Here is a 24652-nt window from a genome sequence, read left to right on the forward strand (position 1 = left end):
TAAGTTCTTTGTCCTTCCTCTCCCAGGTTCAAGTTTGACACTTGGTTTGTGGGAAGCTAAAGGTCTTAAATTACTTGCAAGCTTCTTGATTTACTTGCCTCGATTTTGCAAGAGTTCATGTGCAATATTTACTAAGACCCCAGTCAAACAAGCAGGACTGTATTAATGCAACCATCATTTTCTGGATTGTAGGTTACCTGTGCATATTTCCCCCAGATAACTTTGAACCCTTGTGTCACAAGGCCAAGCTCACTCACATTCACCTCAATAATGGTACCTTTGGTAATTACACCCAATGTTGTGTACAGAGGGGAAGAGGGATTCTTCTTTACACCAAGTATCGGTAGACAAAAACTTTGGTACAGTTCCTATGTTTGGCAGAAGTGTGACATCTTGTTCTCTAATACAGATTTGTAAAGAAAAAAGCTCTGGAATTTTTAGAATTCTATTCTGAACTTTTTTTCTTTTTGTAAGTAAGAATGCCTGTTCACATCAGAACTACATAAATTCATACTTGGATCAGACTGATTACACCGCATACCAGCATCCCTGGACTGACCAGAAACACTGAGAGGAAACCAACTGATCTGTAACAAAAGAGTCTTTGACCTCTTTCAACAGTTAAGAAGCCACAGATCAATTGCACATTTATGAAAATAGTTTTCTGGCTTAAGGAGGAGTGTCAGAGAAGCAGATGTCATGCCAAGATTGTATCTGGCACTGAACAGTTTAAGTAGGCTATGTTTTGGCTAATTTTTACCCTGCAGTTACACCTAATCAGACTTCCTGACCTTAGCCTTGTAATTTACAAGTAATAACATAAGATGTCTTACTAGGTATGACACTCAGGGGCGGCTCCAGGCATCAGCACGCCACGCATGTGCTTGGGGCAGCAAGCCACGGGGGGCACTCTGCTGGTCGCTGTGAGGGCGGCAGGCAGGCTGCCTTCGGCGGCTTGCCTGCGGAGGGTCCGCTGGTCCCGCGGCTTCGGCGAACCTCCCGCAGGCAAGCCGCCGAAGGCAGCCTGCCTGCCATGCTTGGGGCGGCAAAACGCCTAGAGCCGCCCCTGATGACACTTGTAGCAACAGGACATTTTACCAACCTTCAGTACAAGCTATTGCTCAGGATATACCAAGTCAAGCAACAAACTATGTTTAGATACAAGAAGTAAAACACTAAACAGTTGTTTGTATGCAAAAATAGCCATGCTACTGTTCTGTTACTTATTGCAGACTATAAATAGATCAATTTATCTGGAAATTGGAAAATGAGGAGTAGCTGAAACTACAAGAAAAAAAATGGAGTTTACACATTAAGCCCATTATGGATCTTACATATACAAATTTTGCTTTTTACCTTTTTTTCATATAAAAATAATTTATTGATTTAAAGCAATTCTCCCTTCAATTTCTAACTCAGGGTGGTATCTAGACACTTTTTACATAATTAAAATTCATAATGAATCATGTTTGAAGTAGGCCCTAACTGCTTCACTTCCCTCATCTCTTGGCCACTGGTGACTGTTATCCAGGAGACTGTTGCCATGCTCTCCTATTGCTTCAAGATTGGAGAAAAGCCTGTGCAAAGAGACAAGTCATGCATTGTTATCTAAATATATAAAGGCTTTGTCTCATCCTGATTTCTACTTTAGGAAACTCCACATCTCTGGTGGTTTTACTATGGGAGACTGTCCTGGTCAATCTAGCTATCACAACAGAGAACAGAGGGAGAGAGAGTCTCTGAGATAGTTTGGTCTTACCCCTTCAAAGGCTTTAAAGATCAAAACTAACATCTTAGGCAGGACTTCAGGACTATGCACTACTTTGTGACTTGGTGATCGGATGCCCTCAAAATCCTTTCTCATTTCTGCTAATATCAGCTTCATCTTCTTCAAATTTAACTTGATCCACCTGTCTCATCGGGTTTACAGTTTCTTTTACACACAGTGGTTTGGAGCAGAGGCCCTGAGAGTTGGCCAGGAAGATATCACTAGAGGTCCTGGTAAGAGCAGTTTCAGTGTGGTAGAGAGGATCAAACCCAGACTGGAAAGGATCCAGGATGGAAGTCGAAGAAAGAAACATTAGGTGATGAACTGGGAGGAGCTGGGGCAGTATTTGGGGAGACTAGTGGGTGGGGTCAGGGGTGTTTGTTTTAGGATGGAGAAGCTATCGTGTGCTTTCATTCTGCATGAGGATGAAGACCATAAAGACAGAGAAAGATTAAGGATGAGATTGGAGGTAAAGCAAATGATGATGAGCTGAAGTGGGACCGCAGGCAAAAGACTATGGTGTTGGTGATTGGAGAGAAAGAGAAGGGTAATAACAGGAAGAAGGAGAGACAAGGTATGTGACGGTGGATCTAGTCCATCTTCTCTTTAAAAAGTAGGCAAGATTTTGTATAGAGATGGAGGAGGCAGAGATAAGGGAGGATTTGAGGAGGGAATCAAAGGTGGTGCAGGCAGCTGGAATTATGTAGTCAAGGAGAATGGAGAAGTATTGTGGCTTGACCAAGAAGATGAAAGAACTGAAAGAGGATAACTTTGCAGTGAAGAAAGTCCACGTGATCATGGGACTTTCTCCAGAAGCATTCAGCAGAGTGGGACAAGGAGCAAAGAAAGAGGATGGGGAGGGAAAGTTATCCAATCAGGATGGACTCTGAAATGGGAGCAAGGGGCAGAGAAGTGGCAGGTGGTGGAAAGAGTAGAGTGGACGGATTCAGTGACTGAGTCAGTAAAGAGGGGTGGGGGAGAAGGATGTTTTACAGCCTTTCATTTTTTATTATTTTACATGTGAGTGGTTGGTAAATTCTATGCATCTCCAGAGAATATAAATCTGTGATTACCAAGTCTCCAGGGGGAAATGACATTTCACCAGTGACCTGTCTTTTTTTTGATTAACCACTATTTGGATAATATCCTCTAATATCCTGGGACTGACAGAGCTACAACTACACCGTATATTTTGATAACAAACATTTTACTAAGATGCAGAGTCGTCAAGCTAGGTAAGTGATGTAGAGCACAGAAGCAGCATCTTCAGTTCAGGTAAGCAAGTGGCAAGGAATAGTTTAAATCTTGACGTACAGTAAAGTGCAAGATTTAGGCCAATCAGATCACATGACTGATGATGTTTGAAGTCACTGTTCCTGTAGCTGTATGCTTTGTGTCTTTTCATCCAATACATTCCCATTTCTCAAGATGCAGTCTGATTTGGATATATTTAAATAAATTATAACTGCTCAGCTTCTGATAGCTAGAGTCTTAAAGACCCATCAGACCAAGAACTAGTTATTCCTTCCCCATTTGAAGGAGTTGAGGATATGGAAACTTGTCCTATTATAACTGAATCAGAAACTAACAACTCACCTTGTGGCGACTGAGAATAAAAAATATTTTTGAACTCAGTCACATACTGCAACTAGATATCTTGTGCTTCCTCTGACACATATCCCCTCACCTCCAAATCAGTGGGTTTACAGTCCTTCTCCCTTCCTGTGAAGATTTTTAAATGGCACCAATAACACTTTCTTTATATAACACCTGCTAACCTGCCTATTCTGAACACTGTCTCCCTGTCTTCTAATTTTTGAGGCATCTGAGTTGTAGGAGTTACTAGAATCTTGAAAGGCAACTTGTCTCTGAGCTGAGGGAAAAGTCCAGTGGAGACACCTCCCTGTTTGAAGTGACTATCTAATGAGGATAACAAACCTTCAGTGTTTATTGTGAACTGGCTTTATCACATATGTCTATTAAATATAGACAACGATGTGAAAAATCACTCATTCATTCTGTTATATTTCTGCTTTTAACTACCCTGCTCACAGCTTCTGCAGAGTTCACCTCTATAGATTATGCAGTTTAGATAACTAGCATCATTCTCTAAAATGCCTCTAGATAATCTCTTGCACTTCTACAGTGCCTTTCATCCCACAGTACTTTACAAACAAATGGTTTATCGTGCCCTAAGGAGTCAGAGCCACACAGGGGAGAGAATGGAGTGGTACTGTATATGGAATGTGATCGAGAGCAGAGCAGAGCAGGGCAGGATTGCTCAGTGCACCCGTCTCTAGGATGGAACAAAGCAGTTGATTAACAATGAACAACTACATTACACAACAGTTTAGGATAGGAAATTAATAATAATACTATCATAGTAATAATGTTACTTAGTCCTTCTTTAGAACCTTTCAACTCAAAGAACTTTACAGACATTAATTTAACTTCACAACTACCCTGTGAGAGAGAGAAGTATTATCAACATTTAACAGACAAGGAAACTGAGGCACAGAAAGATTAAATAATTTGCTAAAGGTCACAAAGTGAGTTAGTTGCAGAGCTAGGAACAGAAACCAGAGCTCCTGACTCTCAACCAACTCTCAGGCAATCCTCACTGATGAAGGAGAATCTTACATCCAATTGACACAGCAGGGAGAGTAATTATTCGCACAAAATGTTATCAGGACAGCAGGTTTAACACACTTACTCTTCTGAAAAATGCTAAAGTATTTTTAATAACCAAATCTCAGTAACTCTTTCATTTCTCATTTACATTTGGAAGCTCTAATAATAATTAATTAATAATACTACCTAACACTAAGAACATTCCATTCCAGGACCTCAAACCTTTTTACAAGTATTAGTATGGTATCCTCTAGCATCATGATTGAGCGTTGGGGTCAGTACTGATTGAAGGAGAGAAGCTTTTACTGAATCACCAGCACCATTTTCCTGCAGCATCAGAGTTATCTCTGGAGATTTCCCTTCTAAGGAACCTTTCACGATAGGCAAATTTTCCACCTCCAAAACTCTATTCACCAGTCTTTTTGTGAATCATCACACCCTAACTCTTTCAAGCCTCCTTCTCTTATCAAATGAATCTTTAAAAAAACGGTATTTGTTTTTAATAACATTTTAGAAACGATGATAAATGTGGCAAATTGAAATATTCCCAATAATGGCAGTCAAGCAAAAACACACAGCATATTACACACTGTTAAGGTTGGGTACAACACAGTCAACTGCCACCTTATATTCCAAAAAGAAACCCAGAACATTTGCTAGTATTATGAGATTGCTTCCTCTAGAGCTATAAGAACATCAATAAATATGTTCTCAGCTAGCAAGAGAAAACCATTCCCCTTATATACACAAGTTTTGCCGAGGAGAAACAGAATATCCAGACTATATCCAACTTCCAGGAATCATAGGTATATGCCAGGAGAGAGTCCTCTTCTGAAGATTAAGTAGAGTATTTGAATCAGTAACTTAAGGTCCCTGAAAAGAAGGAAATTAAGTAACAATACTGTGTCAACACAAAGTAGAAAAAATGGCAAAAGAGAGAAAAAAAAATCAAGTGCATATATATAAACTACCCAAATCCTCCAAAGTCAAAGACTGTATAATGCAGTGATGGGCAACCTGCGGTCTGCACACAGCCCATCATGGTAATCTGCTGGTGGGCTGTGAGACAATTTGTTTACATTGACTGTCCACTGGCACCGCTGCCCGCAGCTCCCAGTGGCCGTGGTTTGCCGTTCCCGGCCTTTGGGAGCCACAGGAAGTGGCATGGGCTGGCCACTGCTTTCTGCAGCTCCCATTGGCTGGTATGGTGAACTGCAGCCACTGGGAACTGCAGGTGGCCATGCCTGCGGACGGTCAATGTAAACAAACTGTCTTGCAGCCCGCCAGCAGATTACCGTGATGGGCTGTGTACAGACCGCAGGTTGCCCACCTCTTTTGGCCTTTTTGTCTCTCCCGATGGTCTCCTGGACTCTTTGAACCTGTGTAGTTCACGTAATGGTGTTAAGCAGTCGTTCTCAAACTGTAGGTCGGGACTCCAAAGTGGGTCTTGACTCTGTTTTAATGGGGTTGCCAGGGCTGCTGTTAGACTTTCTGGGGTCTGGGGCTGAAGCCAAAGCTGGAGTCCCACCGCCTGGGGCAGCCCGAGTGCTTCAGCCCTGCGTGGCGGGGCTCAGGTTACAGGCTCCCTGTATGGGGCTGCAGCCCTTGAGCTTCAGCTTTGGCCCCTCAGCCCGGGGTGATGGGACTTGGGTGGGTCCAAGCTTTGGTCCCCCTCCTGGGGTCATGTAGTAATTTTTGGGTCACAGTGCAATTAAGTTTGAGAACCCTTGGTGTTAAGAAAGCTGTCCACAAGCAGAGTGCAGCTCATGCAACAATAACCAGGCTTGGTGTAGCATTTTTATGTTTAGAACACTGTACAAACACTCTCTTCATATAAATCTAATTTATCTGTATATGTACTTATATGGCTTCCTGCACTGTGACGGCTTCTCATTTGTTTTTAAATATAATAACAATCCCTCTCTTCTTTAACTTGTGGGAATAGCTTCTTTAGTATGTATTTTTGGATTTTTGGTTGTGTGTGTGAGAAAGAGAGAAAAAGAGAGAACGTTGAATGTCCGTATAAAGAATTTATTAAGGAAAGATAAATGGAAGAAATGAGTTTTGTATTTAGTCTAGTCTCAGTCCAGCTCCTCTGAAAGATTTGTCTCCTAACAAGTCAATAGTTTAATTGTTCTAGAATGTTGCTTTCTTGGGCATTGTTTGCTTGGGTCTTTCACACAGCTACAGGAGAGAGCCAATATCAGAAAATGTGATTGTAAAACTGCAAAAATTGGCAGGACTGGAGAATCAGGTACAATACCTGAAATTTCTTTTAACTTAGATTTCCAAAGTGATTAGGTTCCAAGCTTAATGCCCTTTAAAGGGTGCATAACAGTTTTCATTCTAGCCTTTTGCTTTGTCAGTTTTAACTTCCTGAAAACTTTCCTCTTTCAGCTGAAACTTGCCAGACATAGATTTTGCCTGAAGGTGATTTTTTTTTAAAGTTTAGCTACATATTTAGATTAGAGAGAAGGGCACAGGAATCTACTCTATTGGTAGTTCAGGGGTAATGTAGGGGAGTTAAATGTGTAGTGAGTTTATTTTATGATTAACTATTCAATTTCCACCTATCCTGTGATATCTTGAGGCTGATGTAATGCGAGGGAGTGAGTGATATTTGTGTCAGGATGTGGTGGTGCAATAACAAGCCATTGTGACTCAGTAACAAAGCCTAAAAAGTGCCAAACCCAATAGGAAGGACTTGTTCATTTTCCAATTCGAAAGGGGCAGCAAAAACCAAAAAAGGTGTGATTATATCAGCAAACAGATGTCTTTTTTTCTGTTCAGAAAGTCCTGAAGATGAGAATTAAAACCCAGTTCTTGACAAGTTAATGCTTATTATATATTCCACATTTCATCCCAGATCCAGTCTTATTTCTGAACAACTCCTTGATGAGAGCCCGAAATTGATGTTATCAGTGGTCTAATTTAGAGTAAATGTCTATTTATTCTGGCTTAATTTTTAAGGCAGTTTTACATGGAAATGGAGGATTTTGTTTTACTCTACATCAATCTACAATGCAGATAACACACCAACACCTGACTCTCTCTAACTTTCTCTATGGGCCGCATACAATCATATCTGAGAATCTCTGTTGTGATATAATGTGCATGGGGGCATCATATCACTCCATCCTAGCTCCCATGTGGGTAGTCACATTGCTCTGCTGTGCCTTCAGTGTAGGGCTTCTTGTCATGGCCTGCATGAGGGATGTCATGCTGTCACCAGCCGTGACCTCTGCAGTGGCCATCAAGGCCCCTGTGTGGGGAGCATCAGGCCGACCCCCTGCTCTGTTGAGGCTTCCGTATGGGGAGGTCACACAGGCTCCAGGCCCGCCGTGACCTCTGCAGTGGGACGTCACCATGTCCTCCGGCCCATCGAGGCCCCTGTGGGGAGCATCAGACTGACCCCCTGCTCCGCTGAGGCTGCTGTGTGGGGAGGTCACACAGGCTCCAGGCCCGCCGTGACCTCTGCAGTGGGATGTCACCATGTCCTCTGGCCCATCGAGGCCCCTGTGGGGAGCGTCAGGCCGTCCCCTGCTCCGCTGAGGCTGCCGCGTGGGGAGGTCACACAGGCTCCAGGCCCGCCGTGACCTCTGCAGTGGGATGTCACCATGTCCTCCGGCCCATCGAGGCCCCTGTGGGGAGCGTCAGGCCGTCCCCTGCTCCACTGAGGCTGCCGCGTGGGGAGGTCACACAGGCTCCAGGCCCGCCGTGACCTCTGCAGTGGGATGTCACCATGTCCTCCGGCCCATCGAGGCCCCTGTGTTGAGGGTCAGGCCGTCCCCTGCTCCGCTGAGGCTGCCGCGTGGGGAGGTCACACAGGCTCCAGGCCCGCCGTGACCTCTGCAGTGGGATGTCACCATGTCCTCCGGCCCATCGAGGCCCCTGTGGGGAGCGTCAGGCCGTCCCCTGCTCCGTTGAAGCTGCCGTGTGGGGAGGTCACACAGGCTCCAGGCCCGCCGTGACCTCTGCAGTGGGATGTCACCATGTCCTCCGGCCCATCGAGGCCCCTGTGGGGAGCGTCAGGCCGTCCCCTGCTCCGCTGAGGCTGCCGTGTGGGGAGGTCACACAGGCTCCAGGCCCGCTGTGACCTCTGCAGTGGGACGTCACCATGTCCTCCGGCCCATCGAGGCCCCTGTGGGGAGCGTCAGGCCGTCCCCTGCTCCGCTGAGGCTGCCGTGTGGGGAGGTCACACAGGCTCCAGGCCCGCCGTGACCTCTGCAGTGGGATGTCACCATGTCCTCCGGCCCATCGAGGCCCCTGTGGGGAGCGTCAGGCCGTCCCCTGCTCCGCTGAGGCTGCCGCGTGGGGAGGTCACACAGGCTCCAGGCCCGCTGTGACCTCTGCAGTGGGACGTCACCATGTCCTCCGGCCCATCGAGGCCCCTGTGGGGAGCGTCACAGTGCCCCAGGCCCCTCGTGGCCTCTGTCCCCGCTGCAGCAGTGGGGACAGGAGCCGTGACCCTAGGACCGCTCGCCCCCATTTCCCCAAGCCACGCCCCCCGCCCCCCACTCCCGACTCCTTCCCCAGGGGCTGGTAACCATAGAAACTTCCAGAATGGACCAGCACCGCCTCTCTCTTCCTGCAGCGTGACGACTGCTCCCAGCCAATGGGCTCACTCCGCTTGGCTGTCCCTTCGAAGCTGATTGGTCCGCGACACAGGTAAAGCTGACCAATGGAATGATGACGGAGGGGTGCGACGCCATACGTCATTGCGGAGAGCTTGATCTTCGCCAATCAAGAGTGGCCAGCTTAGTCGGCGCCAACCAATCGAAAGGTTCCAGCGCGGGTTCCGCAACCAATAGCTGGCATCCACGAAGCCTTGAGGGAGAGTATATAAGGGTAGGCGGCCGGGGCGGCTTGAGTATAGCGGCGGCAGTAGTGAGCGTAGCTGGTCTGTGTGAGGTGATGGTGAGTGGGACCTGCGGCCTAGTGCGTGGCGCTGGGCTGAGGGGCCGGGCCGGGCGACGGAGCGCTCCGGGCTCGGCAGGGGCGGCGAGGCGAGGCGGGCGGCGGGCCGGGCCGGGGCGGGCGGCGGGGCCCCGAGGCGCGGCGAGGCGAGGCGGGCGGCGGGCCGGGGCGAGGCGCGGCGAGGCGGGCGGCGGGCCGGGGCGAGGCGCGGCGAGGCGGGCGGTGGGCCGGGGCGAGGCGCGGCGAGGCGGGCGGTGGGCCGGGCCGGGGCGGGCGGCGGGGCCCCGCGCTGAGCCGCTCTGCTCTCCCTTGCGCTCCGCAGGCTCCCGGCGGCAGCATGAGGCGGACGCTGCTGGTGCTGGCGCTGCTGGCGGGCAGTGCGCGCGGCGAGGAGGAGGAGAAGAAGGAGGACGTGGGCACCGTGGTGGGCATCGACCTGGGAACCACGTACTCATGGTGCGTAGAGCGGGGGCGTCGCTGCCCGGCCAGGGCCGCCGGGAGGGACGGGGACGGGCCGGGCCTGGCGCCGCGTCCGGCCCGTCTCACCCTCGCTTGCTCTTCGCAGCGTTGGCGTCTTTAAGAACGGCCGCGTGGAGATCATCGCGAATGACCAGGGCAACCGGATCACGCCGTCCTACGTGGCGTTCACCCCCGAAGGGGAGCGGCTCATAGGCGACGCCGCGAAGAACCAGCTCACCTCGAACCCCGAGAACACGGTGTTCGATGCCAAGCGGCTGATTGGCCGCACGTGGAACGATCCCTCCGTGCAGCAGGATATCAAATACCTGCCCTTCAAGGTACGTGCCCCACGGCAGCTTCGGGGCTGAGCCGCCAGCCGCCTTTATGGTTGGAGCAGTCGCTTGTGGACTCAGATTCTATGTTGAAGCTCCATGGGATCGAGTTGTGATCAGGGTATGGTACATTAAAAGCCTTGTGGCTATTAGACACACGCTCCAATAGGTGACTTATGTTTTCATTGTATCTTCCCCTTATTCACAATTGTAAAATGAATTCTTTTGGACATCCAAAAATCATTAATTTACTGTCCAATAAGCCTGTAACTTTTTCCCTCATTAGGGAGGGTGACTAGGATGGAAACAGTTACTGTCATTCACATATTCTGTCCCATAAGTGGAGTACTGTAGTTCAGTATGCTAAATAGCCTGCCTTGAATCAAACTGAAATGTATAGGTTGTAGGAATGGAAATGACATGTAATATCTATGTACCTAATTGTAATCTATGTGGGCTCTTGAAATGAAATATTACTGGAGAGAACATCTGTCTTCTGCTCTTATCTCCTTTTTTGACTTTTGAGTAGTGAGTATTGTTCAGGTTTCAGTTCTCTTCAAAGATTTGAAACTACTAGAAATGTATTTTTTCTTCAAACTTAGTATTTTTTTCTTGTAGGTTCTTGAAAAGAAGACCAAGCCATATATACAAGTTGATGTTGGTGGTGGACAGACAAAGACCTTTGCTCCAGAAGAAATTTCTGCTATGGTTTTGACAAAGATGAAGGAAACTGCCGAGGCCTACTTAGGAAAGAAGGTAGGTTAACATAACAAATGGTGAACTGTGACATCTTGTAGAATGATAAAGTGGCAGGTGAGAGAATCTCTCAAGCTGCAGACCAAAGTTTGAATTTTACTTTCTGCCCAGTTTGGCTGGGAGCCCTTGCAGATGTGAAGGTGAGCTCTGCTTAATTCTGTTGTCTGGGGGCACTAGAGGTAGTTAAAGGAAGCCATTTTTAACCTGGAAGGTGAGAGGGCACTCTTGAGGCAGTGGCAATCCCTCTAAAACTTTGAAATTGTCAAGCTTTCATTTGCTTTCTTGCTGCTGATTATTGAAGTTGTTGTTAAATTAATCCTCATCCTGCTCCTCTAGGTTACCCATGCTGTTGTCACTGTCCCAGCTTATTTCAATGATGCCCAGCGTCAAGCTACAAAGGATGCTGGTACCATTGCTGGACTGAATGTAATGAGAATAATCAATGAGCCGTAAGTAGTTTAACTCTCCTGCAGATGTCTTGCTGTACTAGGCCTTGTGAGTTTTTCCTAACTACTATTTCTTCAACAGTACTGCTGCTGCCATTGCTTATGGACTGGATAAGCGGGAGGGTGAGAAGAACATCCTTGTATTTGATCTAGGCGGTGGAACCTTTGATGTCTCCCTCCTCACAATTGATAATGGTGTCTTTGAAGTTGTGGCTACAAATGGAGATACTCACTTGGGTGGAGAGGACTTTGACCAACGTGTTATGGAACACTTTATCAAGTTATACAAGAAGAAAACTGGAAAAGATGTTAGGAAGGACAACAGATCTGTACAGAAGCTACGTCGGGAAGTAGAGAAAGCAAAGCGAGCTTTGTCCTCTCAGCATCAGGCTAGAATTGAAATAGAGTCCTTCTTTGAAGGAGAGGACTTCTCTGAGACACTGACACGGGCAAAGTTTGAAGAACTGAATATGGTTAGTATTTGAAGCTAGAGTTACAGTTGCTTTGTGGTAAATCAGTGGCTTGGAGTTACTTGCATGTTTAGTATGTTCAGCTATTGCTTATACTGAATTAAATTTACAAAACACGTTGAACATAACTCTATGAAGCTGTAACTCCCCAAATCACATGGGAGTAGGGCAAATCTCTTGCCTTGCCTTCTCTTACCAAGGTCAGATGGTAAACTGGCATCTGGCTGGAGTCAGTACTTGGTGTGTTTTTTTGGCTTGTTCATGGTCATTTGTCGAGGACACACTTTGTCAAGATACACTTCTCCAGCATAGAGGAGAAATAGTGCCTTATCTTACTATTGTAACTACTTGCGTTTTTAGGATCTGTTCCGTTCCACCATGAAGCCTGTGCAGAAAGTTCTAGAAGATTCTGACCTGAAGAAATCTGACATTGATGAGATTGTACTTGTGGGTGGCTCTACTCGAATCCCCAAGATACAACAGCTTGTTAAAGAGTTCTTCAATGGCAAAGAGCCTTCACGTGGCATCAATCCAGATGAGGCCGTTGCTTATGGTGCTGCTGTTCAGGCTGGTGTCCTTTCGGGTGACCAAGATACTGGTAGGTGCAAAACTAAACTAGTAACTTGCCGAATGCGTTTACACTTTACGGCTAGTATTGGAGCAGGTTTTTGTAAGCCTGGTACATGATTTCTGATTTCAAGCTAAATTCTAATTAATGTTGTCACTAGGAACAGTCTATACTTGCTGTGCTTTTATAAGGGTACAGTAACCATGGGTCCTTAACTTCTAGTGTAACAATCTCTTAACTGTGAATAGGAGTAAAGCTAGAAAAACGTCTCTTCTAGGTGATCTGGTGCTACTTGATGTGTGTCCTCTGACACTTGGCATTGAAACTGTTGGGGGTGTTATGACCAAGCTCATCCCAAGAAATACTGTTGTCCCCACCAAGAAATCACAGATTTTCTCCACAGCTTCTGATAACCAGCCAACTGTAACAATCAAGGTCTATGAAGGTAAGAGTCGTGTATCCTGCACACATTTGTCTTGTGAAAATTTTTAAAAGCCTTACTAAGTTAGACATGGAACAGTGAATGACCATGCCTCAAAAGAGAGGTCATGTCAGAATTCCTCATTATAGCCCTTGAAGAAACACAGCTCCTCTAGTGGGGAGACCTTGCTAACAGACCAACTCAAAAGGCTACTTTGTAGCATCTTAAATACTAGTGTTCTAGTCAGTGCTTGATTGGATTTGTCCAGAGTTCCCCTTCTCCCTTTTCATGAGGACTCTAATCTTGTGGTCTCTGGAGGGAGAAGTCTAAATCACACCCATTCAGTTTTAAAATATACTGATTGTAAAGGCTTTTTACTACAAACCTGGGGTGATTCAGTATTCCTCTTTACTGTTACACACAAATACATCCACAAATGAACACTTAGCCTACTCCCAAACAAATAGTGTTTTGTCTGGTCGTCATTCAAAGATTAGTGTCCCCAAACTTTAAGGGCGGGGGTGAAAGCCCAGCTAAAATGAAACAAAATACAGGTTCAAAACCCATGTCAAACCACATGTAACCCCTCCTTTTAGAGACAAGTACAAACTAAAACTCTTACCTCTGTAGGTGAACGTCCTCTCACCAAGGATAACCATCTCCTGGGTACTTTTGACTTGACTGGAATCCCTCCTGCTCCTCGTGGTGTCCCACAGATCGAAGTTACCTTTGAGATAGATGTGAATGGAATCCTCCGTGTTACAGCGGAAGACAAGGGCACCGGAAATAAAAACAAGATCACAATTACCAATGACCAGAACCGTCTGACACCAGAGGAGATTGAGAGGATGGTTAATGATGCTGAGAAGTTTGCAGAGGAAGACAAAAAGCTTAAAGAACGTATTGATACCAGAAATGAGTTGGAAAGCTATGCTTATTCCCTGAAGAATCAGATTGGGGACAAAGAGAAACTAGGTGGCAAACTCTCATCTGAAGACAAGGAAACAATAGAGAAGGCAGTAGAGGAAAAGATTGAATGGCTTGAAAGCCACCAAGATGCTGAAATTGAAGATTTCAAAGCTAAAAAGAAAGAATTGGAGGAGGTTGTCCAGCCCATTGTTAGCAAGCTTTATGGAAGTGCTGGACCTCCCCCTGAAGAGGAGGCAGGAGAGAAGGATGAATTGTAAATCTTGATCTCTGAATGTTATCTTGTAAATACTGGACTCAGGAACTCTTCTGTTAAGATAATATTGAACTCTAATCTAGAATGTAATTGGAATCTTCACTCTTGAGTGGAGATGGAAATGTTAGCCCAAAGTGGCTGTTTACTGCTTTTCATTAGCAGTTGCGTGGTGTCTGTGGGGAGGGAAGGGTAGTGGGGTGGGACTGTAAAATGAATTGGGGTTTAGAAGTGTTCATGTGAAAAATATCCTAACTGGTCATGTGCATTCTGTGTAGAACTTTTTCTACCCAAGTGACCACAATAAATTTGTTATTTACACTGGATCTAGCTTAACTTCTTATTTCCTGGCATGTCTGCTTATAGACTGCCAAGCTCACTGGGTGCAGTTCAGTTCACTTCTTATAATGTTCATTTTAGCTAAAGTTCTGTTCATCCTGCAAATAGTCCCACAAGCACTGCAGTGTAAGCATTTAACCTGAAGTCCTGCTAGCAGCTTGACAGCTGTCATGCCTAACTTGCTAGGAAAAATCTCCTTCTCTTAATGTACAATGAACCGTCCAAATCATACTTCTAGGTGACCAGGGTGAGAGGACCAAGTCAGCCTCAAGAAAGCTAATCTTTTTACTATTCTAGTAATAAAATTAGTGCCTGCACCTCACTCCAGTCTACCTTCCCTGAAGCATGTGTGAAGCACCATAGGTCCAAAGGTGCTGTGTACCTAGCCAGATGCATCTGACAAAGTGGGTATTCACCCACAAAAGCTCACGCTCCAAAACATGTTAGTCTATAAGGTGCCACAGGATTCTTTGCTGCTTTTACAGATCCAGACTAACATGGTTACCTGTCTGATACTAGCCAGATGGTCCTCTTCCCCCATTAGCAGGAAGGGGAGCTACTATGGATCAACATAGCTGTGATGTGTTCAGCTGAATAGATCACCTGAAAGGTCTAGCCAAACAATTGGCCACACTTGTGATTCAGCAATACTAAACTAAGCCAAACTTGGTCTTGTTGAGGGATAGACACAATAGTACAATACACAAGATACATGCCTGCCTTCTGGGAACTACTTGTTGTGGCATATTCACTTAAGTTGTGCTTCAGTAAGCATTTCTGCTAGTATTTATAGTATGGCTTTACAAAACTACCAGATTACTAAAATCCAACCTCCTAGTTTGTAACAAAACACTTAATATGCTTTGTTCTGTACTTGTTTTGGATATCACATACCAAACCTTTTGTATGTAAAGGTAGATCCCAGCCTGTGCTAAACATACTGTTCATGTATCTTGGTTTTGACAGGCTATTTTCTAATGCCAAAGGTGACTTCAGCCTTGCAAAGTGATGTGACATTCCCTGTGTCCTTTGACTTTGTAGCCTCCTGAGAGATCATAAGAGCTATTGAATGCATGCAGCTTAAGGCACAGAAATGATTATAGTGTGTGGTATGGCAGAGGCTTAGCAAACAGAACAGTACTGGAAATGCCTGGCTGAACCATGCAGCTAATCATCATGGATTCCTAGGCTCTCTGGCAGGATTGACTTAACTCCAATGTTCTGTATAGCACTTGCCAGGAATTAGTTTCCTTATCCAGAGCTTGCATTCTAAAGGGCCACTCCTACTAATGTCACTGAAAGCAGTGGTAGGACTTGAATAGAAAGTTCGTAGGCCCATATAAGACAGGAAAATGTTTTGTATGCATTATTTTCAGCTGGGCAGAGACTCTTTGAAGATGCAGAAGTACTGCACATATACTATTGGGATTCTTCCCTGAGTGTGAGTACTCCAATGGAATAACCTCCCACTACTATGAAAAGGCTGGATTTAGCTTTTAATAGATCCTGTTTTTGATGCCCCAGTCACATTCCCTCTTATTTCCACACTAAACTCCATTCAACCTAACAACCACTTCTTGGCCTCTTTTCACAAACTAATGGGTAAGTGAAACACCCAAACCTGGACAGAGTTCTGTAAATAAGGTATGGTTAACAGCATAATACCATATTTGTAATCTGTTAATGTATCCACTCATCCAGTTCCTTTATTTGCTGAACCATGGGGGAAAAGCTTTGAGTAATGAACTTGCCTTCCCCCTTAATTCACTTAACAGAGCTACTATAAGAACTATTGGGGCAGTGCATACTACCTTTGATTCAGCTTAAATTTTTATTTGCCATCACTGTCCAATTTAGCTCAAATTTCTACTTCACTATCCATTTCTTAGTATTACAGTGTCCCACCTTCCATACCACTCAGCTGAATAGCAGAATAGGCTTGCCAAGTTTCACTTTAATACTGATCTTTAAGACTAAGTTACAGGGAGAAAAACAAATTAATTTCACAGAGGACAGATCTCAGCCCCTATTACTAGTTTACAATTTCATCTTTGGCTTGTCTAGGAACACATGTCAATTTTTTTAAATGACAAACCTTCCTAGTCCTTGAAGTTAACTTTTAAAGATACTAAAGGAAAGGCTTACTACTGGCATAAGAAATAGATTAGGAATAATTAAACTCCCCCCTACTAGTTTTAAACCTTGGCAGCATAAATGTAAGTAAGCAGTAGATAAAAAAGGTGACTGCCTACATGGATACTGTGCCCATCACTAGTATGAAGTTAAATCCAGGAACTTTACACTTCAGTGTCATAAGAGAATTGTAGATACCCAGTAGTCCCACCTGACAGGTGCTATCTAGGGGCTTATCAACAGCCAATTTTAATGCTAGTTACAGCACTGTGGAACACCCTTATGTAAATTGTTTTTCAAGTTTACCTCAGTTACAAACTGATCTGTCAGACACACACCTCATTTGGAACCAGAAGTAGTCTCTCACCAGCAAAGGTAAAAAAACAAAAGCAAATATACAGTACTCTTAAAATAAAACACCTTTTTTCTTTTGCATAAGTTTCAAAGCTGTATTAAGTCAACATTCAGTTGTAAACTTTTGAAAATAATTTTGTGCAGAGTTAAACCACCTCCATTCCCAAGATGTTCCTAACTGAGATTCTACTATATACTACTTCCAAACTGGTAAGAAAAATTGGAATAAGAGGCAAGCTAGGGATTAGACCAATATAGCAACGGAGTTTTAACTATGCTGGCATATTTATGCCAAACTTTCTCCATGGAAACCATCTCTGATTTCTCAGGACTGGAGAGGACTTGCTAACCAGAAGGCTGCTATGAAAAGGTTACCTCAAACAGATGAAATGTAGTTTGTTTCCTTCAAAGCACATTCCATCATTTCATCTTGATCACAAGGGAGATTCCAGAGCCAGGCACGTGGGCTTCAGCTCCACTCTTGCCAATAGCAAAATGTGCATTAAATCTACCTCTTAGTTGCATATCCTCTGAAGGAGACTATAAAAGGTAGCTGTACACATTTCTGGAGTTTGTGACCCTTTAATGCAAAGGACATTACATACATGTAAATATACACAGCAGCCCAGGAAGGCAAAGTAATCTAAAGTCATCTGTTACTAGAGAATTTTAATAAGGTTTTCTGTTTAGCACAACTCAGTTCATGCCAGAATTTAATTTCTTGGAGTGATCTTGTCAGTTATAAACACTGAAAAAAGAATTACATTTATACAAGATGACAGTTTGAGTACTCTGGTTTTATTACTTAATCAGATTCACAATACAGTCCCTGTGAATCTTCCCTTGAGTATCCATCCCACCAAATATTAAAAACAAATACATCAATTTGTCTTCTGTGCAGCCTTTTCTTATTTGTTTTTCGTGATCAGAGTCGTCCTCATCACTGACTGTTTCAGTTGCTTCCTTCCCAATTGTATTTCTGCTGGTTACAGCATCTGAATCTCTGTTCTTAACACTGACACATACTTGCCATGGAATGATGCACATGGAATGGTCCAACCTTCCAGGGGGCAAAGGAGAATCAAATTCTAATAGTGTCCATTGTTGCTTTTCTGCAGTTCAAAAAAAGACATAAAACTCACTGTGAAATCAGTTTGAAATTCACAGAATTGGAAAGAAGAACAAGGATAGTGGCATCATCAAATTATCAACTAGTCTGCAATGTTATAACCCCCTAAAAAAAAAATAATGTGAGGAGGGGAGGTGATGCTGATGAACCATAACATTATGGCAGGGCAGAATTGGAGTAATGCCACTGATTTCAATAGACATGCTCTGGTGTAAAGGGGTAGCCAAGAAGGGAATTGGGTTTGGAGTTTCTAAGGAAGATATAATTCCTATGATAAAAATATAATGGTAAAAACGTTTGTAGAATGTTATGAAATGAAACACTTCCCACCTATGTGATATTTATACATTGTATCCAGTGCCCCAGTTGGGTCCATTCCACCAAAAATGTACAGATGATCTCCAAAGGCAGCAGCTGAGTGGGCTGCCCGTCCTCCTGGGACATCACCAACAGCTGGTAATTTTTCCCATCTCATATCAACTACAGGCAGAAAAATAAATCAGTGGCTACATTGTATAGAATGAAATAAACGACTATTTATTAGCATTAAAAGGCCAAGAGTTGGGCAGGGTCTGAAATCCTCTGAATCAGCCCCATCTTTGAGTTTGCTTTTGTTTTAAAGCAGTCACACTTGGGCTTTGCTTGAAAGAGCTCAGGCTAATAACAAGACTGCTGTTCTTTTTGGATATGAACAACAATTTGTAGGTAGTTAGCACTTTCCTGCATCAGAGGTACTGTCCTTCTGGGGAAGCAAAAAGGTTTTCCTTCTACGGGGATATGCTAGATTTCTTCTTTCTATGGCATGGGAGTTCCTGGTGGTACCAACAGCCATTGAGCAGCAGGAGTACACTTGGTTGAAGATGTTCTCCCTCCCATGTATCATAGAATTATAGATTATTAGGGTTGGAAGGGACCTCAAGAGATCATCTAGTCCAACCCCCTGCTCAAAGCAGAACCCAATCTGCAAATTGCCCCCTCAAGGATTTAGCAGGCCAATGCTCAAACCACTGAGCTATCCCTCCCCCCAAGCATATATAATAGGGGAGCAACTATAGTAGAACCTCGGAGTTACAAACTGACCGGTCAGCCATGCATCTCATTTGGAACTGGAAGTACGCAATCAGGCAGAAGCAGAGATTTTTAAAAAAGCAAATACCGTACAGTACTGTGTTAAATGTAAACCACAAAAAAAAATAAAGGAAAAATTTTAAAAAAAAAGACAAAGTAAGGAAACTTTTTCTTTGCTTGTTTAATTTAAATTAAGATGATTAAAAGCAGCATATTTCTTCTGCATAGTAAGTTTCAAAGCTGTATACGTCAATTCTGTAAACTTCTGAAAGAACAACCATAATGTTTTGTTCAGAGTTATGAACAAGTTCCAGTCTTGAGGTGTTGGTAACTGTGAGGTTCTACTTGTATAGAACATCAATAGAATGGATAGTGCTTTCACTGCCATTCTGATTCATGAGAGTGCCTTACACAGTAAAGACAGAGCATTCTTTTAATTACTAGTTACAGAATATGCTACTGCAGCCATTTATGAAAGAAACGTTGGGTGCCAGTCTTTCAGATACTTTGTGGTAATTTATCACTGTCGAGCAATTTTTCCAGCAGTCAAAAGAACTCCGACAGCAACATAAATTCAGCTCTTAGATATGTCAAATAGTAATGCTCTCCATAGCCATATTACAGAAATGCCCATATTTCTCATCTTCTAACCAGCAGCTGGCTTTGACAAAGGGGAGGCCCTGCACACACACTTTTGCATTGTCACCACCAATCCCAGTCCATTAGACCTGTAGACAAATCTCTCACTGAAGCCAGTAGGACTTCTGCCTGCTTAAGAACTGAGGATCAGCATGACATAACAAAAGCAACATGCCCCAGCACCAACCAGCCACCCTGGAGCATATTTACTGCACCTATCCAATAGTTATTTCAATGGTTCTGTAAGAGAAGGTCTCTCTCAAAGCAGAGCACATCACACTACTTATTAATGCAGCTATAGCTACTTTATATACTTACTTGTATCAATGCAGAACAGATCATTGTAAAATTTATCACCAGATAACCCACCATGTATGAAAAGCTTGGTCCCAACTGCAACCACCACATGGCCATGCCGAGGTGAGGGAGGATTACCATGTGCTTCTGGCTGCGACCAAGTCAAAGTGGCTAGAAATGGAAATACATATGATTATATGGTGCATTGTTGGAGCTTTGTAAAGACATTAAACCAGAAATCCTGGTCTAGGGACCTCTAGACCAAGTATGACAAGATGATTTTTAAATCAACAACAAAAGCCTTAAGCATCTAGTTTCTGGGATTATCGCAAAAGGCAATTCAAATACATACTCAGCAAAGAAATGCACCTATTTGTACATCTCATCTAGAAGTAATAACACACTGTTGGTGTAGCAGAAAAAAATTATTCTTCTTACTCTACATATTGACCTTTCATAGTGAAGTGAGCAGCATATATTCCCACTTCTGAAAGAGAATGGCTACTAGCAGCAAATTGTGGTAGAAGTTGAAGGATTTTGACAATACACCTCAATCCCGTCCCACAATGCCAATGATACTCTTAGATCTTTCCTCTGAAGATACTACCCAGTTCCCCAGTGACTGTGTGGTGTTGATAAGTTTCAGGTAGGGGGTGTACAGCTCATCCATCTAATTTAAACCTGTAGCCAAAAAACAGTGTCTCATAATACACTATACCACTTTACCTAATTCTTTATGTATTATTTGCATTTCCAGGTCTTTATTCATCTCTGTGCCACCCAAGCTTTCAGTCCAAGTGGACAATGAATCATTTAACTCTGTAACAAAACATTAGTTATTTAGAGGTACCTGTGTCAAACACGTGAAGTTGTGGATCTTTAATGGGCTCTGCTCCTTTATCTCCCCCTCCAAGTACATAAAGCTGGTCTCCTATAGCCGCTGATGATGTGTGGAATGTCCTAGGGAGTGGTGGAGTCCCAACCAGTTTAGGACTTTCCCAGATTCCTGTTTCTAATTAAAAGATGAAATGATAATTATTCACAAATATATAACAAGACGTTACCTTATTCATACGAATTCTTCAGAGCAGAGACCCACTGGACTAGGGAGTTATTAAACACATAAAACACAGTGTCAGGGAAAAAAAAGTCAAAAGTGGCAAAAAATGACTTTTGGGAAATGAGTGAAAAATCCAAGTTGCAAGTGAAAGGTTAGTCTGCTGTTTCTAATTCAGGATTGTTTACACCACCTGACAAAGTGCTATGTCCATTCTACATTAGCCACATAGGATTTTGTGGAATGTGTTTATCTGCTGAAATCAAGCATGGTTCCTGGGATTTCCCACTAATGCTACAGAGCTCCTCTATTTATTCCACAGCAAGAGATTTTTACAAGGAATCTGTCATTACACAAGTTGAGACTTTTAAAAAACGCTCTTTACAAGCAATATATATGCAGCACCACTGAAATGCTGTCACCTGTGTAGCGGAGGACAACAGACAGGTAAAAAAACAGGCACAGAAGCCAACAGAGAAGGGAGAGGAATTTTTGGGTAACAACTCCAGGGCAAAGACCTAATCTCCTTAAGAATCTTTAATATCCATACAGAGCAGACCACACTCCATCTCATTCAAATGGCCCACACACATTGACTTTCATGGTGAACTGATACAGCTCTGGTAAGACCCACTCATTTGGCACAAAAATGCTCCTGTTAATGCCAACCATGGGATTCGTTGCCGTGAAGCACTAGCGTACAGTGTATTCCCTACGGCAAGGAACCTGAGGGGCATGCTGCAAAAGTCACCACAGCATTTTAGAAAGTCGTAGATTTGATTCTACCTAGTCTTTAACACTCCTAGGAGGAGATAAAGGAAATCATTTGCCTATAAATACAGCTTTTGAAGTTGTAACCTGTACTTTACAAATCTAACAAAGTAATTCAAACAGTTCCTCATATGGATAACAGGTGCATATCGAACTGTCCAACAAAGAAAGAGAGAAGGCTGGGATGGGTAGATTCTACCACACACTTACCTAGATTCAGCACTTGAACACAGTTTCTATTTCCAGACTGGTCAGCCCCTCCAAACACCCAGAGGCTAGTGGGGCTGCTTGTGGGAATGAAGGTGGCATGTTCATATCGAGGCAACAGGCCCACCCAACCAGGCATTGCCCACTGGTGTCTATCTGCAATAGAGGGAGTAAGTGCAGAGTTCCATTTGTAACAACACTGGTGTTTCCAGTACTGTTGCAGTTACCTTAGGGTGACTGAGGCATAGTGTAATCCAGGAACACATTTCAGCTAAATACAAATGCTACTTCAGCACAATGAGACATAGATAGATAGCCGATGGCCAGGTCCTCAAGGGGTAAGTCTCAAGGCTGTTAGTCCTTGCAATCTAAGACAAAATAATTCAAGTAACATGAGCTACTTTAGTCTATCAACACTGCCCCTTGATGTTAGCCCATATTCTAATTTTGACAAGAGTGTGGAGACTAATACTTGAAAGCATCCCCATAAATGCACTCCAGCACAGAAGCACGACAGATCACCCAATATCTTTCTTAGCTCACCATTCCCATCCCCCATCAAAATGACTGTGGATGTCCATAGCTAAGGACACAGACATGAGATTCAAGTCCAGAATATGCAGAAACTTGAAACCCTATTTCGTTCTAGGCTCTGATCCTTCAATGACATCCACAGCCATATGCAGACCCATGCGGCTGCAGGATTGGGTCCTTCATCCATCTGGACAGGTTGTAACACTCAAGACTAAGGCTTGGTCTATACTACATTCTTACTTTAATAGAACTACATTGCTCAGGGGTATCAAAAATCTACACCCCTGAGCAATGTTGTTATGCCGACCTTCAGCTCAGGTGTAGCCAATGCTACGCCAGTGGGCGAGCTTTTCCTGCTGACATAGCTACCGCCTCTCGCAGAGGTGAAGTTATTAAGCTGATGGGAGAGTTCTCCCCATTGGCTTAGACTGAGCATCTTCACCAGACACAGTGCAGCTGCGCTGATGTAAATTTGTAGTGTAGACCTGCTATAACTAACTGTGTCACTGTTTCTAGGCCTTATCATCACCGTTTTTCCTGTCTCACTGAGGTGTTTGCATGGATCTGGTATGACCTCCCCAAGCACAGCAAAGATTGAACAGACTTTTTGGTTTCCAAGGACAGACAGCGTAATAGGCAACAAAACTGCTAAACACTTCCTGTTCTTACCCAGATCTATGATGTGGACATCGGAGAAACTGCCATTGGGATCTGCTCCCCCGACAATGACCACTTTGCCTTTCCCAGTCGTTAGGGCTGGAGGCAAATATAAGCAGTTATGGCCAACGCGTGCGCTAGGGCTTTCTCCAAGGGGGACAAGTGTGTACCTAGAATAGGGAAATATAGGCATGAATCAGGCTTTGGGGAGGGAAGGACAGGAATATTTGTAGTGCCTTCAATGGGGAAGTGCTGTGCCAGAGAAGAAGGGTGTGAACCACTCCTGGAACAGGGGAATGAGGGGAAAAGTGAAAGTTTAGAAAACAGATTAAGTGAAAAGATTGTGCCATTTATTGACAGGAAGAATGTAAAAAACACCCCCCACATTCTAATATGGACCCCATATAGTCATCAAAGAAGCTAGTGCTTTATTGGGCTTTAATAGGGGAATTTGATGTCACTCTAACAAATGATAGCCATGGTGAGGGGACTGAGGATGAATGGGGAATGCTGAGGTGCACTGACCATGTGGCCCTTTGGGGGACAGCTCCAGGCTCCAGAACCGGCAGCAGCTTCGGCCTCATGAATCTTGAGCAAAGGAAGGCAAAGCCAGAGTCATGGAAATCCCCCTAGAGTCCTTCTCCCTACAGGCCCCCAAACCCCTCCAGTGCCTGCGGGGAACCCCCCCCAACCCCTCCAGTGCCTGCGGGGAAATCCCCCCCCAATCCCTCCAGTGCCTGCAGGGAAATCCCCCCCTCGAGTCCCCCAATCCCTCCAGTGCCTGCGGGGAACCCCCCCCCCAATCCCTCCAGTGCCTGTGGGGAAATCCCCCCCTCGAGTCCCCCAATCCCTCCAGTGCCTGCGGGGAAATCCCCCCCCAATCCCTCCAGTACCTGCAGGGAAATCCCCCCCCAATCCCTCCAGGGAAATCCCCCCCTCGAGTCCCCCAAACCCCTCCAGTGCCTGTGGGGGAACCCCCCAGCCCCCCAACCCCCCCGAATACCTGCGGGGAAATCCCCCCCAGCCCCCCAAACCCCTCCAGTGCCTGTGGGGGAACCCCCCCGTCGAGCCCCCCAGCCCCCTCCAGTCCCTGCGGGGAAACCCCCCCGTCGAGCCCCCCCGCCCCCTCCAGTGCCTGCGGAGAAACCCCCCCAGCCCCGTCAAAGCCTGTGGGGAACCCCCCCCAGCCCCTCCCCCGGAGGCAGGACCCGTCCCGTCGTCTCCACAAGGTCGCTGATCGCGCGGCTCTAGTCTCGGCCCGCTCGGCCCCCGCAGGGACCGGCCCGCGGCGGAGGCCGCCCCCGCTCACCGCCGCTGCCCCCGGGGGGCGGGGAACCCGCGAGCTGCCCCGGCTACAGCGCCCGTCCCCGCCGGCCCGAGCCTCGCTCCACGGGGCGGGGCGAGTCACGCCTCCCTCCTCGCCGCGCACCTCGACTATGGAGGGGCCCACGGAGACTACACTGCCCAGCATGCACCGCGGCCGCGCAGCCATGGCTCCCAGCATGCTTTGCGGAGCGCG

At 45.1% G+C, this 24652-nt stretch overlaps 2 protein-coding genes across 4 annotated transcripts; one reads left to right on the forward strand and one right to left on the reverse strand.

Annotated features, from left to right (window-relative positions):
* The first annotated feature begins 9216 nt into the window (after positions 1-9216).
* Positions 9217-14274, forward strand: HSPA5 (heat shock protein family A (Hsp70) member 5). Its single transcript, XM_050926218.1, has 9 exons — positions 9217-9316; positions 9639-9772; positions 9882-10113; positions 10726-10863; positions 11200-11312; positions 11392-11782; positions 12140-12377; positions 12625-12792; positions 13399-14274. Exons 1-9 carry the CDS (start codon positions 9314-9316, stop codon positions 13953-13955), a joined length of 1974 nt encoding a protein of 657 aa, XP_050782175.1. The 5' UTR covers positions 9217-9313; the 3' UTR covers positions 13956-14274.
* A 3152-nt stretch (positions 14275-17426) lies between these two features.
* Positions 17427-24587, reverse strand: RABEPK (Rab9 effector protein with kelch motifs). Of its 3 annotated transcripts, none has more exons than XM_050926220.1 (8): positions 24563-24587; positions 23659-23721; positions 23146-23303; positions 21946-22098; positions 20758-20919; positions 19929-20078; positions 18234-18383; positions 17427-17886 (listed from the first exon to the last, which is right to left on the reverse strand). In XM_050926220.1, exons 2-8 carry the CDS (start codon positions 23715-23717, stop codon positions 17576-17578), a joined length of 1143 nt encoding a protein of 380 aa, XP_050782177.1. In that variant the 5' UTR covers positions 23718-23721; positions 24563-24587; the 3' UTR covers positions 17427-17575. The 3 variants fall into 3 exon arrangements, with proteins under 3 accessions (XP_050782177.1, XP_050782176.1, XP_050782179.1); XM_050926219.1 differs by lacking the exon at positions 24563-24587 and adding an exon at positions 24443-24547; XM_050926222.1 differs by lacking the exons at positions 21946-22098; positions 24563-24587 and adding an exon at positions 24443-24547.
* Positions 24588-24652: the final 65 nt, after the last annotated feature.

The sequence above is a fragment of the Gopherus flavomarginatus genome, chromosome 17, assembly GCF_025201925.1.
Source record: "Gopherus flavomarginatus isolate rGopFla2 chromosome 17, rGopFla2.mat.asm, whole genome shotgun sequence".
In the NCBI taxonomy this organism is placed as follows: Eukaryota; Metazoa; Chordata; order Testudines; family Testudinidae; genus Gopherus; species Gopherus flavomarginatus.